Source organism: Balaenoptera ricei, chromosome 4, assembly GCF_028023285.1.
Source record: "Balaenoptera ricei isolate mBalRic1 chromosome 4, mBalRic1.hap2, whole genome shotgun sequence".
Classification (NCBI taxonomy): Eukaryota; Metazoa; Chordata; class Mammalia; order Artiodactyla; family Balaenopteridae; genus Balaenoptera; species Balaenoptera ricei.
This window is the reverse complement of record NC_082642.1, coordinates 73,761,368-73,779,075: the sequence shown is the minus strand read 5'-3', so window position 1 is coordinate 73,779,075 and position 17,708 is coordinate 73,761,368. Positions and strand designations below refer to the sequence as shown.

The window sequence follows — 17,708 nt, the reverse complement described above, 5'->3', positions numbered from 1 at the left end:
ACGTTTGATATCCCTAGGAAGAAAACTCATTGACTGGTTAGGTCTGTGGTAGGCATTACTACTGTTCAACAGTATCCAATTTCTGGTGCTCTCTACTCTCAGCCATACAGGTGATTTTACTCCCTGTCCTGTTTGAAGTTGGGTAGAGCCACATGACTTGCTTTGGTCATTGAAATGTCAATAGAAGTGCTATGTGTCACTCTTAGGTGGAGGCAATTCATTCCGGTGCTTGCTTCTCTAGCCCTCCCTTCCTCTGTCTGGAGAGCTATCAGGACACAAAGCAGATATGACATGAGCAAGAAACACTTTTGTTGTGTTAAATTGATAAGCTTTTGGGATTGTTTGTTATTGAAGAATCACTCTCTGGGAGTTCTCTGGTGGCCTAGTGGTTAGGATTCGGTGCTTTCACCTGCGGAGGACCAGGTTGGGGGAACCATCTCACATGGTACTCGGCGCAGCCAAAATAAATAAAATAAATAAATAAATGAAACATTAAAAAAAAACCCCACTGTGATTAAAAAAAATCACTTTCCATCACTGACTGAGACAAAGGCTAAATTTATACATTCCTTCATCCAGGGTGTGAGGCTAAAGAACAGAGTCTATTAAAATCTATATTCCATTAGTATGTCTTTGGATTTTAAATTCAATTATTTATTCATTTAACGAGCATTTATTAAAGCTTACTAGTTGCAAGATAACTGTGGTAGCCACTATGGAGGGGACAATACAAAAATATGTTTTTAGTTGCTTGTATAGCAGCCTTATCAGGCCACAATGAAAATCTATGTAAATCTCTTAGAACTCTAATTTTCTTGGAGTATTTTCATGTAGCAGTTCTCATGTCTTATACCAAGTGGTGCCCCGTAGTAAATGGTAACAGGAGCTGCTTTTGATGATCAGGAATATCCAGGGTTTACCTGTTCCGAACTTTGACTAGTCTGAACTGAGTAGCATTGCTTTTCCTGTTGGCATTCAAAAACCCAAAAGACATAATTATTTATAATGATCACTAATCACAGTGAAACACCACCTCCTGGAGGCAGTGGATGGGGACTCTCGGGGTCTCCCAAGTAGACTGTCTGCTTTGAGAAGGTAAGAAATCAGTCTGTCTTGCTGACTGCTAATACCCAAAGCTTACCTAGCACAGTGCTGACAGAGTGACCACCTAATATTTATTGTATGAATGAAGCACAAAATGAAAGGATGCATGAAATCCTTACCGCAGTGTAAATATTCGTACAAGGTTTAGTCCGTTTTGTGTGTTCAAAGTATGTTTAATGGCAAAGATTTACTTAGTAGGCATTCCTCTCATATTCAATTTTCCCCCCAAATATGTTTTGAAATATTAAATCTGTTTTGAAATAGGAAAATTGATATGGAGTCTTAAGGGGAAGGGTAACATCAGAACAGGCTTAGCTTGGGACTTCCCTGGTTGTCCGGTGGTTAAGACTCTGAGTTCCCAGTGCAGGGGGCATGGGTTTGATCCCTGGTTAGGGAACTAGATCCCACATGCCGCAACTAAAAGATCCCTCATGCTGCAACCAAAGATCCTGCATGCTGCAACTAAGACCTGATGCAGCCAAATAAATAAATATATATCAAAACAAAACAAAACAAAAAACCAAAAAAACAAGCTTAGCTTAGTTACCCTTAAAAAGCTACAAGATTTTCAGGTTCTTTGAAGCCATTAAAAAAAGAAAAAAGATTTGAGGAGGAACATCAAAAAGAATGTCGGTCATGATTTTATTGCCCTTCACAGGTGTAAAATCCCTTTAAGAATTTTTAAATGGATTATGTATCATTGATTTACTCATAAAAATGATGAGGTCCGGCATATTCAAAGGGTAGTTTACTTGGACAATAATCTCACTAAATTTATCATTTTCATTTTTAACCTGCGTGCGTTTTGGATATTTTCATGACTTTTATAAACTTTCCAAATGTATATAAGAATAGAGAGAATAATAAATGTACCCTCATATACCCATCATCCCATTTTCAATAATTACCAAACCATACTTGCCTTTTGTTTTTTTCCTTTTGCTCTCCCGCCTTCCCTCCCTCCTTCCTTTTCTTCTTTTTTCTCTTTTTCAAGCATTTTGAGAAAATCCCAGGTCATTTCACTCTTACACAATTCTCTATAAAATATGGATATTTTCTTACATAAACACACATAATTTTCACACCTAACAAAAAGAACATTAATTCCTTAATATCATCAAAGACACAAATTTCTCTGTCTTACACATGTCCTTTTTTCAGTTGGTTTGTTTCAAAACAAGATCCAAGCAAGGTCTATAGTCAAACCTACTTGTTATGTTTCTTTAGTTGCAATTAAGCTGGAAAAACCCCCATCCCACTTTTTTCATGTCATTGATTGTGGAAGATGAATTTACATTTTTTTACTTTCAGTGTTTTAAATTTTATTACAAACAGAACTCTAAAGATTTGCACTTTAAGGAATTTTGCTTCTCTTAGTCTTTGCTAGCTTACAAAAAGAAGGCAGAAGTACAAAACAAAATAGCCAGGCTTCTGGGGTGGGGGAGAGAAATTACTCTGTTTTTGTTAATTTATTTGGCTCTGTTAATATTAAACAGATTCAGAGGTCTCATTTTCTGAGGAGAAACAAAACATTATTGAGTACAGCTAAATAATTCAGTCACATTTTCCAAGCTTATAACACTTCTTGCTTCTTTGGCTATTTCATTTTTATTTCTGTAAGGACCTCTGAAAATTAAAGATTAAAATCAAAATCATTGAGACTGAGACTTTCAGTTCTCTATCTCTATATATCTTCCTTATGAACAAAATCCTTACTTGAGACTGAAATGTGTCCAACTTAAAAACTGTGTTTTCCAGCCTCCCTTGAAGATAGAGGTGGTATTAAGACACAGGTCTAACCAATGAGATGTAGGCAGAGGTAGTTGTGAGGGAACATGAGGAAAGCTTCTTTTTAAAAATGGAGACAAAACAGTTCACAGAGAAAGAAATAGAAGTGGCCCTTAAACATATGAAAAAAATACTCAAATTAATTCTTATTAATATAAATACAAATTAAAACTACCCTGGGACTTACCTGACGCTCCAATGGTTAAGACTCCATGCTTCCACTGCAAGGGGTGCATGTTCGATCCCTGGTCAGGGAACTAAGCTTCTCATGCCACACAGCCCTGAGCTATCATTTCTAACTATCTGATTGGTGTAAATCCCAAAATTTGGCAACAAACTCTTGGAGAAGTTGCAGGGAAACCAGCGATTTCATGAATGCAAAATGGTAAAACCCCTGAGGAAGATTTTGACAATATTAGTGAAATTACAGGTAAATTTACCATTCAATTGATAAATCCCACTTCTAGAAATTTATGCTTAAAATACATCAGCACAGGGCTTCCCTGGTGGCACAGTGGTTGAGAATCTGCCTGCCAATGCAGGGGACACGGGTTCGAGCCCTGGTCTGGGAAGATCCCACATGCCACAGAGCAACTGGGCCCGTGAGCCACAATTACTGAGCCTGCACGTCTGGAGCCTGTGCTCCGCAACAAGAGAGGCCGCGATAGTGAGAGGCCCGTGCACCGCAATGAAGAGTGGTCCCCACTTGCCACAACTAGAGAAAGCCCTCGCACAGAAACGAAGACCCAACACAGTCATAAATAAATAAATAAATAAATAAATAAATAAATAAATAAATAAAAGAACGTGAATTTCTTTAAAAAAAAAATACATCAGCACAAATATGAAGTCACATATGCACAAGCTTTGTGTGTATGTTTTAGCCTTTTCCTGAGTTTCTTTTTATAAATTTATTTATTTTATTTTATTTATTTTTGGCTTCATTGGGTCTTCGTTGCTGCACATGGGTTTTCTCTAGTTGCGGCGAGCGGGGGCTACTCTTTGTTGCGGTGTGCGGGCCTCTCATTGTGGTGGCTTCCCTTGTTGCAGAGCACAGGCTCTAGGCGCGCAGGCTTCAGTAGTTGTGGCACACGGGCTTAGTTGCTGCGCGGCATATGGGATCCTCCCAGACCAGGGCTCGAACCCGTGTCCCCTGCATTGGCAGGTGGATTCCCAACCACTGCACCACCAGGGAAGCCCTCCTGAGTTTCTTAAATCATATTTGATTGTTGAAGCAAAAATTATAACATTATATAATGTGCTCATTGTATATAGAGGAAATGCATGAGATTATTGTGTTTAAAAAGTGGAGGGGGTAAAGGGACCTAAGTAAAGTTAGGCTTCTACATTTCCCTTGAAGTGGTAAAACATTTATACCAGTAGGCTATGGTAAATTGCATATGTGTATTCTAATAAGTAGAGCAAATACTAGGAAAACTATACAATGCAGTGTACTAAAAAACACTTCAAATAAATAAAAGTGGAATCCTAAGCATCCAAAAATCCACAGGAAGGTAGGAAAAGAGAAGCACAGGAATGAGAAACAGAGGAAACAAACAGAAAACAAATAACAAAATGACCTACTTAAGCCCTAACTTATCAATACTTACTTTAAATGTAAGTGGTCTAAATACATCATTAAAAGACGGAGATTGGCAGTGTTGATTAAAAAATATTTGATCCAATGATAGCTGCTTACAAGAAACTTCAAATTCAATGGCATAGGTAGGTTGAAAATGAAAGAAAAAGTAAAATAGCCAAAATTGATATCTATTTGATTTCTTTGTAAGCTTTTACTAACATTTTTTGTAGTGAGCAACATTTCTTACCAAATTTCTATGGAGAGTGTAATTTCAAAATTATTTTTATTTTCTGCCAAAGCTCTTGATCCACTTTAAAAAGCTTTTATTTATTTATTTATTTCAGCTTTATTGAGATATAATTGACATATAACATTGTGTAAGCTTAAGGTGTACAATGTGGTGATTTGACATACACATATATCACAAAATGATTACCACAATAAGGTTAGTTAACACATATTGTTAACTATAGTCACCATGCTGTACATTAGATCCCCAGATTTATTCATCTTATAAATGGTAGTTTGTACCCTTTGACCACCTTCACCCATTTCCCTTACCAGTTCCCCACTGGCTCCTGGAAACCATCAATCTAGTCTCTGTTTCTGTGAGTTCATTTTTTTTTAGATTCCACATATAAGTGAGATCATACAGTATTTGTCTTTCTCTGACTTAATTTCACTTAGCATAGCACACTCAAAATTCATCCATGTTATTGCAAATTGCAGGATTTCTTTCTTTTTTAATGACTGAAATATATGCATATATATATATAACAAATATAAATATATATATATATTTATCACAATGTCTTTATCCATTTATCCATGGATGGACATTTAAGTTGTTTCCATGTCTTGACTATTGCAAATAATGCTGCAGTAAACATAGAGGTGCAGATATCTTTGATATAGTGATTTTACTTCTTTTGGATATATACCTAGAAGTGGAATTACTGGATCATATGGTAGTTTTATTTTTAATTTTTTTGAGGACCCTCCATACTGTTATCCAGAATGGCTGTACCAATTTACATTCCCACCAACTTTTCTCCACATCCTGGCCAGCACTTGTTATCTCTTATCTTTTTGATAATAACCATTCTAACAGATGTGAGGTGATATCTCATTGTAGTTTTGATTTACATTTCCCTAGTGATTAGTGATGTTGAGCACGTTTTCAGGTACCTGTTAGCCATCTGTATATCTTATTTGGAAAAATACCTATTCAGGTCCTTTGCCATTTAAAATTAGATTATTTGTTTCTTGCCATGAGATGTAGGAGTTCCTTATATATTTTGGATATTAACCCCTTTTTAGATAGATGGCTTGCACATATTTTCTCCCATTCCATAGATTGCCTTTTCACTTTGTTGATCATTTATTTTGCTGCACAGAAGCTTTTTAGTTTGATGTAGTCCCACTTGTTTATTTAAGCTTTTCTTGATTGTGCTTTTGGTGTCAGAGCTAAAAAAATCATTGCCAAGATCAATATCAAGGAGCTTTCCCTGTTTTCTTCTAGGGGTTTTATGACTTCAGACCTTACATTTAAGTTTCAATCCATTTTGAGGTAGTTTTTCCAACTGTTGTAAGATAGGGGTCCAGTTTCATTCTTTTGAATGTAAATATCCAGTTTTCCCAACACCATTTAATGAAGAGACTATCTCTTCCCTAGTGAATATTCTTCACTACCTGGTCAAATATAGGTTGGCTGTAAATGCATTGGTTTATTTCTGGGCTCTCAATTATGTTCCATTGGTCTATGTGTCTGTTTTTTGTTTGTTTGTTTATACTAGGTACTAAAAAATCTTTATTTAGTATTCAGAGCAAGTCCATAGGTGATTTTGCTTTCCTCATACTACAGATTAGGAAACTATGTGTCTGTTTTTATGCTGGTACCACACTGTTTTGATTACTATAGCTTTTTAATATACTTTGAAATAAGGACATGTAACGCCTCCAGCTTTGTTCTTCTCTCTGAAGATTGCTTTGGCTATTCTTTTGTGGTTCCATACAAATTTTAGGATTTTTTTTTTTCTATTTCTGTAAAAAAAAAAAAAATGCCATTGGAATTTTGATAGGGATTGCATTGAATCTATAGATGGCTTTGGGCAGAATAGACATTTAACAGTATTAATTCTTCTTATCCATGAACATGGAGTATCTTTCCATTTATTTGTGTCTTCTTCAATTCCTTTAATCAATGCCTTAGCGTTTTCAGTGTACAGATCTTTCAAATTGGTTAAATTTATTCCTAAGTAGTTTATTATTTTTGATGTTATTGTAAATGGGACTGTTTTCTTTCTTTATATTTTTTAGGTAGTTCATTGTTAGTATGTAGTCTAGTTAAAGGTTTGTCAATTTTGTTAATCTTTTGAAAGAATCAACTGTTAGTTTTGTTCATCTTTTCCATTGCTTTCCTATTCTCTATTTTATTTATTTCTGCTCTAATGTTTATTATTTCCTTCTGCTAAATTTAGGCTTAGTTTGTTCTTCTTTTTCTAGTTCCATGAGGTGTACTGTTCAGTTGTTCATTTGAGATCTTTCTTTTTTTCTTAAGGTAGGCATTAATAGCTATAAACATTCCTCTTAGAACTGCTTTTGTTGCATCCCATATGTTTTGATACATTGTGTTCCTATTTTGTTTGTCTCATGATTTTTTTAAATTTCTCGTTTGATTTCTTCTTTAATCCATTGGTTGTTCAGGAATGTGTTGTTTAATTTCCATGTATTTGTGAATTTTTCAGATTTCCTTGTGTTATTGATTTCTAGTTTCATACCATTATGATTGGAAAAGATACTTGATATAATTTCTATCTTGAATTTGTTGATACTTGTTTTGTGGCTTAGCATATGATCTTATCCTAGAAAATGTTCCATGTGCACTTGGGAAGAATGTGTATTCTCCTGTTGTATGGAAAGTTCTGTATCTGTGTATATTTTCTCTACAGTGTTGTTCAAACCTGCTGTTTCTTCATTGATTTTCTGTCAGGATTAGCCACTGCTGAGAGTTAGGTATTAAAGTCCCCAACTATTACTGTATTGCTGTTTATTTCTATTTTAGTTCAGTTAGTATTTGCTTTATACATTTAGGTGCTCTGATGTTGGGTGCATAAATATTTAATATTGCTGTATCTCCTTGATAAATTGACCCTTTTATCTTTATATAATAACCATCTTTGTCTCTTTTGACCATTTTTAGCTTACAACCTATTTTATCTAAAGTCTGTCCCCGCTTTTTTTTGGTTACCATTTGTTTAGAATATCTTTTTCTATCTCTTCACTCTTAGCCTATGTGTGTCCTTAAAGCTAAAGTGAAACTCTTGTGGCTCACGGGATCTCAGTTCCCCTACCAGGGATTGAACCTGGGCCACAGCAGTGAAAGCCTGGAATCCTAACCACTAGGCCACAAGGGAACTCCCATTCCATGTCTTTTGATTGGAGAATTTAATACACTTATGTTGAAAGTAATTACTGATAGGTAAGAACTTACTATTTCCATTTTGTTAATTGTTTTCCGACTCTTTTGTAGATCCTTTGTTCCTTGAGCCCTCTCTTGCTGTCTTACATTGTGATTTGATAAATATTTATGGCAGTATGCTTTGACTCCTTTATCATAATCTTCTGTGTATCTACTACAGGTTTTTCCTTTCTGGTTACCATGAGGCTTATATAAAATATCATATAGTTATAATATCCTATTTTAAGTGATAACAATTATCTATAGGATGCGTATTATGTGCCTGTGTTTATGCCACTCACTGGGAAATACAAAGTAGAATAAAAGAAAGCCCTTACCCATGAGAACCTGATAGTCTTCTGGGTTAAACAAATGTTACCTAAGCTGGGGAGTGCAGGGTAGGCAGGGCTTCTTGGAAGATAAGTAGGAATCAGCCATGTGACAAAGAAGGAGAAGTTTGTTGGCCAGAGGGAATGCATGTACAAAGGAGATGAGAAACAACACGTTTGGTATTTCTGGAATAAAGCGTTAAATTTGAAGTTGAATGTGTTTTTAGACTAGAAAAATGGCAGGGACCAGATCTGGGAGGGTTTTGTTTGTCTTGATAAGGAGCTTAGACTTTATCCTGCAGCCAGTAGGAAGCCACTGATAAGTGGTAGCATAAACATCAGATTTGCATTTTAATGGTGACTTCTAGCAACAACAGTATGGAATAAGGGTTGCTTCCCAGGAGGTAGAGAAAAGAGTTAGAAGCTGTATTATTCTAGGTGGCAGATGATAAAGACTTTGAAACAGGGCAGTAGTGTTAAGGACAGAGGAACTGGACAAATTCAAGAAGTATTCAGGAGGTGAATTTGTCAGAACCTGGTGATAATAGGATGTTTGGAGATGAAGAAAAGGAAATATAATATAACATAGAATGAATTTCTAGTGTCTGATTAAATGGTAAATTAACTGGCATAGGGAATGCAGGAGGGGGAGCAAGTGTGGTGGCAAAGGAGGATGAATTAGGTTTTGATATTGCTGAATTTGACAATACAGATGGAGTTTGGTAGGCAGATCTAATGCTTTGTAGAAGGACTTGGTCTGGAGATACACTTATATGCTCAGGACTCAGTGTCATGGCTTATAAGCGTAGGGTGGGAGATGCTATCTCAGATTTATTCATTTGAGGATTTTCTGCCATTAACACTCTCAGGAACTTGCTGCAACTGATAGAAATCTAATTTAAACAATTTTAGGCACTAGAGTGTTGGCTCACAGCTAGCGGAAAAGGGGGATCCAACTTATGGCCGCCTCAGAGAGAGAGCGCAACAATATTTAGAACCTGGAAATTAGATACACAGGACTTAACTAACTTAGCAGACCACAGAAAGCTGAATTCTGTCAATGTTCACCCACCAGAGATCATCAGGAACACACCTGGAGTTAAAGTTATGTTTGTTTAGTTTTCTGCAGCAAGGGAGAACACACCCCAGAGGAAACTTGGAGGCATCTCAGGAAGGGAGAATTGGGAAGGAATTCTTATAGGGTAGGGTTTTTGCTGCATGATTCTAAAGAGGGATTAGGGAAGTGAGGTGCCATCTTTGGATGGGATATGGTTGAGAAATGGGGGCCTTTCAGCAATTGGATATCTCAGAAGTCTTTTTTCAGGAAACTGAAAGAAAAAAGCCAGACCAGGGATGTCATTGGTAACAATGCAGCAATCACTTAGAAGAAAAGATTGTTAGTCATTTTTGCAGCTGTGGTATCACCTTGTATAGAAATGCTGTTTATGTGACCTTCTTCATGTCCCTTGGAAACATTGTTTAAGTTCTGGAGGAATATCACTGTCTGATTGCCAGCAGGGCTGTTTTTCATTTTCTCAAATCTAACTGCCTATAAGAGGGTAATTCCAAGGAGCAGGCCAATTTTCACAGTAGTATCCTGGAAAGGCTCAAAATATACACAACAGGTATGGGCATGAGTGGGACTGAAAATATGAGAAAGTCTATATGAACATGAAAGTCTACATAAGAAAGCAGTTAAGTCCTTGTTATGAACTGAACATTTGTGTCCCCCCCCAAATTCATATCTTAAAATCCAAACCCCCAATATGATATTATGAGGAGATGGGGCCTTGGGGAAGTGATTCGGTCATGACGGTGGAGGCTTCATGTTTGGGGTTAGTGCCCAAAGGGAGCTCCCTTGTCTCTTCCACCATCTGAGGACACAGTGTGAGAAGACATAATCTATGAACCAGGAAGTAGGCTCTCACCAGACACCAAATCTGCTGGCATCTTTTCTTTTCTTTTTTTTTTTTTAAGGAGAACCACTTTATTTTGAGTAGTAAACAAACCTTCCATCAGTTTTTTAACAGTTAGTCCAAAGAACAAAACCTCTGACTTAGTTAGAATTTACATTTAACCTTAAATATTCTAAAATGCATCCATGTCAACTTCGGTATTTTAATTTTGCCTGATACTGTGAAATAGGGCAAACCTTGATCATGGTCAAATTCCTAATTTTTGCTGTTCAGCCACTTTTCTTGATCTTGCTCTCTGATTCCGTACATTCCAGAGTGTTCAATGGATTTGTAATAAACTTCCAAGATGAAGGGGAATTTCTTCCTCATTGTTTGCCTGAAATCTTGGCTTGTGTTTATCTTTTTAAACAAAATATATGCTCCAAAAATGTCCACAAGTTCAGCTACTAAACCTCCTTTAAAGATCTTCTTTGCCAGTGGATCCATAGTGCCTCCATCCTGAGGTGTGTACTTGCAAGGGTCAGCTGGCTTCTAGATCTTAGACTTCCCAGCCTCCAGAAATGTGAGAAATAAGGACTTCCTTGGTGGCGCAGTGGTTAAGAATACGCCTGCCATTGCAAGGGACACGGGATCAAGCCCTGGTCTGGGATAGATCCCATGTGCCGCGGAGCAACTAAGCCCGTGCACCACAACTACTGAGCCTGAGCTCTAGAGCCCACGTGCCACAACTACTGAGCCCACGTGCCACAACTACTGAAGCCCACACGCCTAGAGCCCGTGCTCCTCAACAAAGACAAGCCACTCCAATGAGAAGCCCGCACACTGCAACGAAGAGTAGCCCCCACTCGCCGCAACTAGAGAAAGCCCGTGTGCATCAACGAAGACCCAACGCAGCCAAAAATGAATAAATAAATAAGTTAAAGAAAAAAAAAGAAATGTGAGAAATAAATGTTTGTTGTTTAAAGCGTTCAGTTTAGGGTATCTTTGTTATAGCAGCCTGAGTGGACTAAGACAAGCCTCTAGGATTGAAAGTTTACTCTTTAGAGAGGTTGACTCAGAGACTGGATTTGGAAATATGAGAAACAGCAAAGGGAAGGGAGGTCCAACTGAACTGAGAGTGGGAGCTGAGGGAAAGTTTGCAGAGTTCATGGTTAGACTCCAGCCTCTTTCCCTCACACAGCTGTCAGAAGACTGATTTTCAGGCTTAGAAATGGGATGGTTCTTCTCTTGGGAAACCAGTTAATAATCCAAGGAAAAAAACTTACAGATATTGGCAGTAGGGAAGGTGGGCACCCAGGGAAGCACCTGTGTCCCAGCCTGATCACAAGCCCACGCTTAGCTTCCAACTATCTTTTTCATGCCTTACGCTTAAATATGGACAGCACCCAAGGATCATGAGAGATTTGGGAAAAGCATTTAACATGAAAGAGAAAATAAAACAAACATTAAAAAAATTTACAAGAAAAGAGATAATCCAAGGAGCAAAAGATGATATTGAATCTATGAAATGAGAAAAAAATGCTCTAAAAATAAATATTCAGCAGTCAAGGAAGAGTTTTTGGAAATTAAAAAGGTATTAGTTAAACTAAAAATTAAATTTTTTATTGAAGTATAGTTGATTTACAATATTATTTTTAGAAGTACAACATAGTGATTCAATATTTTTATAAGACTTTTTTTTTTGGCTGCACCATGCAGCATGTAGGATCTTAGTTCCCCAACCAGGGATCGAACCTGTGCCCCCTGCATTGGAGTCTTAACCACTGGACTGCCAGGGAAGTCCCCAATATTTTTATAGATTATGCTCCATTTAAAGTTATTATAAAATAATGGCTATATTTACCTGTGCTGTACAAAAAAATAAATTAATAGAAGCTTTGGGAGATAAAGTTGAAGACATCGTCAAAGTAGAAAAAAAGAGAACTGAATAAGAAGAGAAAACATAGAATCATTTGAGCAGGTCCAATATTCAAATAAAGGAGGTCCAAAAAGAACAGAAAAGAGAGGAAATAATCAAGGGAAAAAAAATAAAGATTTCTCAGAAGAGAAGTTCATGAGTCTCCAGATTGAAAGGGTTCATTGAGTGCCTAGTGAAATGAATGAAACAAACAAACAAAAAGCATTGTGAGGTTTTAGAATATTATTGAAAAAGATTCAATAATAATAATAATTCAATAATAATAATAATACTTAATAATTCAACAACAATAATATTATTGAATAAATAATATTGATAATTACTGATAATTAATATTAATAATTAATTAATAATTGTTGAATTAACATAATTATTGAATAATAATTCAATAATTATTGAATTAATAATAATTAATATTATTAATATTGAATAATATTCAATAATTCAATAATAATCTTCTCTAAAGAGAAGATTCTAAAACTCTAGGGTTGGGGAGGGGGAACAGATCACATTCAAAGGAGAGGAAAGCTGGAAATTTTGAAAGCAACGCCTTCAGAATTCCAAGGAAAACTGAAATCCAGTCTAGAATTCTATAGCTACCATACTACCAATCAAATGTGAGGGTAGAAGACAAGAAAGACTTCAGAATCCTTATGCCAATGTGCTCTTCTTCAGAAAGCTCTGGAGAATGTACTCCATTAAAATAAGGGAGTGAATCAAAGAAGGAATTTAGGGGCCTCAGTAAATAGGGAACACAACATAAGAGAAAGGTGTGAATTCCCAGGATGATGGGAAAAATAATTCCCAGAACACAGTATTGTAGAAGGCCTAGAATAAAAATAACCTAGATTAGAGGAGGAAAGTGGAGGATCCTAGACATGTCTACATTTAAAAATTAAGTAAGTAGGGACTTCCCTGGTGGCTCAGTGGTTAAGCATCCGCCTGCCAGTGCAGGGGACACAGGTTCAATCCCTGATCCAGGAAGATCCCACATGCCGAGGAGCAACTAAGCCCTCAAGCCACAACTACTGAGCCCACGTGCCACAACTCCTGAAGCCCGCACGCCTAGAGCCTATGCTCCTCAACAAGAGAAGCCACCGCAATGAGAAGCCCACGCACCGCAATGAAGACTAGCCCCCGCTTGCCGCAACTAGAGAAAGCCTGTGCACAGCAACGAAGACCCAGCACAGCCAAAAATCCATTTAAAATAAATAAATTAATTAATTTTAGAAAAATTAAGTAAGTAAATAGTTAATCCAGTAGAGTACCTGCTATTTTTTTTAAAGCAGTTATGGTATAGAACTTGAAAGGAATTAGAAAATTAAGCCAAAGAAAGCACTTATTAACTCCAGGGATAATTAAAAGTGCATTGAGAAAGGAAATGGCTCAGGTGAGAGTAATAGTTATTTACAAAGTTGTTATATAAATACTAAATACTTGTTTAACCAAAAAATACCAAGAAACCAAAAACTGTATAGGGAGGGAGTGTGTGTGTGTGTGTTGGGGGAGGGGTGGAGGGAAGTTGTTCCCTGGAAATAGATGGAGGTACAAGACATCTAAACACTTTTGATCAAGAGTAGAATGCCAATAAAAGATAACTGAATTTGAAAAATGAAGTTTCCCTATAATCATGCTGTTTAGAAATACATAGAAAAAAAAAAAGAAGCTATAAAAAAGTAACTAGGGGGGCTTCCCTGGTGGCGCAGTGGTTGAGAGTCTGCCTGCTAATGCAGGGGACACGGGTTCGAGTCCTGGTCTGGGAAGATCCCACATGCCGCGGAGCAACTAGGCCCGTGAGCCACAACTGCTGAGCCTGCGCGTCTGGAGCCTGTGCTCTGCAACAAGAGAGGCCGCGATAGTGAGAGGCCCGTGCACCGCGATGAAGAGTGGCCCCCGCTTGCCGCAGCTAGAGGGAGCCCTCGCACAGAAACGAAGACCCAACACAGCCAAATAAATAAATAAATAAATAAATAAATAAATAATAATTAAAGGTGCTAATAATTAAAAAAAAAAAAGTAATAAAAAAAAAAAAAAGTAACTAGGAAAGCATCAGGACCAAAAGAGTTGGATTGCCTTGGGGGCCAGAAACTGGGTATGGGGAGGGCTAAAGCAAGAAAACTGCTGTTGTGTATTAGAAGCCTAATAAAACAATTTAACTTAAGAAAAAGTACATATATTACTTTCATCTAAGTAAAACATTATTTTAAAAGTCATGATAACTGAGAAAGGAAGATGGATAGGTGGAAATGACTAGAACAATTAAACAATTGCTCAATTTCTCTCCCTCCTGTTTCTCTCTGTGCATCTGACTCATTTCCCTCACTGTGGATCAGAGTTATGGTTGCGGAGTGAGGGGCAGGGGAATGGAGCGATTAGGGAGGGGTGTGGCTACTAGCAGACACATGTTAGCTAGAGACGGCTCCTAGAAGTTCTCATTATTCTCATAGCTTGGCTGATTTAGAGCAAAGGATTCTTCCTCCCACCTCCAGTTAGTATAAGGATGACTTACACTTTTCTCTCCATGGCTCTCTTCTGTGTCTCTGAAGGCTAGTTTAGTGTCTTTAGGACCCTTCCTCCCAGTGCAGATATACTTGGTGATTATGGAAATACTTGTAAAAGATTTTATTTGCTTGTATTTGCAAATGTATTTCATTTTTCAGAACAACTTGGAGCCTCATAATGCTTTCCAATGGTAGTTGCTATTATTTTGGTGAGGAGATAAAAGAAAACAAGTAGATTAATGATGAGTTTTCTTATACACATTAACAAAAGCATCTACTTATGTGGTACTACATCATTTCAGTGTAGCGGTGCTCCCTTCTTGACAGTAGTTGTTCTTTGCTACTCACCTGACATCTTGTTATAAGTGCAGAATCTCAGGCCCCAGAATCTGAGAATCATTGTGTCAGAATCTAATTTAGTTTGTTTGGAGCCTGGGCTTTAAAAAAAAAAAAAATTATCTCCCCAGGTGACTAGATTGTTAACTAACAATTTGAGCAAATCATAATTCTGTTCCCCTTCATTTAATATTTCTGAGTTAGCAAAAAGGGTTAGTATTTCCAAAAACGTGTATGCATATAAATCATCTGGAGGTCTTTTTTTTTTTTTTTAGTTTTTTTTTGAAGATAAGCTCTTTTTTTTTTTAAGTATTTGTTTTTTATTTATTTATTTATTTATGGCTGTGTTGGGTCTTTGTTTCTGTGCAAGCGGGGGCCACTCTTCATCGCGGTGCACGGGCCTCTCACTATCGCGGCCTCTCTTGTTGCGGAGCACAGGCTCCAGACGTGCAGGCTCAGTAATTGTGGCTCACGGGCCCAGCTGCTCCGCAGCATGTGGGATCTTCCCAGACCAGGGCTCGAACCTGTGTCCCCTGCATAGGCAGGTAGATTCTCAACCACTGTGCCACCAGGGAAGCCCCAGGTCTTATTTTTTTAAAACTATTTTGAAATACAGATTCACAAGAAAGTTGCAAACATAGTATAGAGAGGTCCTGTGTACCCTTTACTCAGTATCTCCCAGTGGTTACATTTTTGGTTAAATTTAGTACAATATCCAAATCAGGAAATTGATACAATGTGTTTGTATAGCCCTATGACATTTTATCACCTATGGACATTCCTACCACCATAACTGCAATCAAAATACAGAACTATTCCATAATCATAAAGATCCCCCGTATGCTACCTTCCTAAAATCACATGTACCCCTTTCCCCGCCACTTAACATTTAGCCTCTGAAAACCACTAGTCTGTGTTGCATCTCTATATTTTTGTCATTTTGAGAATTTAAAAAATTTTTATTTATTTATTTATTTGGTTGTGCCGGGTCTTAGTTGCAGCTCTAGGGCTCCTTAGTTGCGGCATGCAGGCTCCTTAGTTGTGGCATGCAGCCTCCTTAGTTGTGGCATGTGAACTCTTAGTGCAGCATGCATGTGTGATCTAGTTCCCTGACCAGGGATTGAACGTGGGCCCCTTACATTGGGAGCACAGAGTCTTAACCACTGTGCCACCAGGGAATTCCCTTGAGAATTTTATATACATGGAATCATACAATATGTGGTCTTTTGAGATTGTTTTCCTCATTCTGCATAATGCCCTTAAGATCTATCCAAGTTGTTGCATGCAAAAGAGTTTTTGTTTTTTTTTACTTCTTATTTTGAAATAATTATAAATTCACAGGATATGGCAAAAGCAGTACAGAGAAACCCTGTGTACCTTTCACCCTGTTTTCCCCATGGTAGCATCTTAGATAACTATAGTATAATATCAAAAGGTGCTATCCACAGACCTTATTCAGATTTTACCAGTTTTATTTACACTCCTTTGTGCATGCTTGTGCCTGTGTGTAGTTCTATGCAATATTTTTCCCTCTTGAAATTTTATTTTATTTTTTAAGGTTATACTCCATTTGAATTTATTATAAAGTATTGGCTATATTCCCTGTGCTGTACAATATATCCTTGTAGCTTGTACATAATAGTTTGTGTCTCTTAATCCCCTGCCCCAATAATGCCTCTTCCCCCTTCCCTCTTTCCACTGATAACCACTAGTTTGTTTTGAGTCTATTTGTTTTGTTATATTCATTCATTTTATTTTTTTAGATTCCACATATACGTGATATCATACAGTATTTGTCTTTCTCTGTCTGACTTATTTCATTAAGCATAATACCCTCCAGGTCCATCCATGTTGTTGCAAATGGCAAAATTTCATTCTTTTTTATGGCTGAGTAACATTCCATTATATACATATATATATGTATATATATCACATTTTCATTATCCATTCATCTGTTGATAGACACTTAGGTCCGTATCTTGGCAAATGTAAACAATGCTGCTGTGACATTGGGGTGTGTGTATCTTTTCAAATTAGTGTTTTTGTTTTCTTCGGATATATACCCAGGAGTGGAATTGCTGGATCATGTGGTAGTTCTATTTTAGTTTTTTGAGGAACCTCCATACTGTCTTCCACAGTAACTGCACCAATTTACATTCTCACCAACAGTGTACAAGAGTTCCCTTTTTTCCACACCTTCTCCAGCATATATTGTTTGTAAACTTTTTGATGATAGCCATTCTGACTGGTGTGAGGTGATACCTCCTTGTGGTTTTGATTTGCATTTCTCTAATAATTAGTGGTGTTGAGCATCTTTTCATGTGCCTGTTGGTCATCTGTGTGTCATCTTTGGAGAAATGTCTATTTAGGTCTTCTGCCCATTTTTTGATTGGGTGGTTGTTTTTTTGTTATTGAGCTGTATGAGTTTTTTGTATATTTTGGATATTAACCCCTTGTCAGTCACATCATTTGCAAATATTGTCTTCCATTCCATAGGTTGTTTTTTGTTTTGTTGATGGTTTCCTTTGCTGTGAGAAAGCTTTTAAGTTTGATTAGGTTTCATTTGTTTATTTTTACTTCTTTTGCCTTGGGAGACTGATCTAAGAAGATATTGCTAAGATTTATGTCAAAGAATGTTTTGCCTATATTTTATTCTAGGAGTTTTATGGTGTCATGTCTTCCACTTTGGTCTTTAATCCATTCTGAGCTTATTTTTGTATGTGGTGTGAGAAAATGTTCTACTTTCATTCCTTTACATGTAGCTGTCCAGGCTT

At 37.1% G+C, this 17,708-nt stretch overlaps 2 protein-coding genes across 6 annotated transcripts in view; one reads left to right on the top strand and one right to left on the bottom strand.

Annotated features, from left to right (window-relative positions):
* LOC132364650 (cyclin-Y-like protein 1) overlaps nt 1-17,708 on the top strand; it is a 74,173-nt gene that overhangs the window by 3,252 nt on the left and 53,213 nt on the right. The window contains exon 1 of one of the 5 annotated variants that reach the window (XM_059920557.1): nt 1,046-1,095. The exons of the other annotated variants lie outside the window; for them this stretch is intronic. The gene's annotated coding sequence lies outside the window, so the exon portion shown is untranslated. Of the gene's footprint in view, nt 1-1,045; nt 1,096-17,708 lie in introns of those variants that run through there. 5 annotated transcript variants of the gene reach the window in all.
* LOC132365321 (protein CEBPZOS-like) lies at nt 10,429-10,665 on the bottom strand. Its single transcript, XM_059922036.1, has one exon. The coding sequence runs from the start codon at nt 10,663-10,665 to the stop codon at nt 10,435-10,437; it is 231 nt and encodes a 76-aa protein (XP_059778019.1). The 3' UTR covers nt 10,429-10,434.

Coding starts and splice junctions, on each gene's coding strand:
- LOC132365321 (XM_059922036.1), bottom strand. CDS start 10,665: ATGGATCCACTGGCAAAGAAGATCTTTAAAGGAGGTTTAGTAGCTGAA.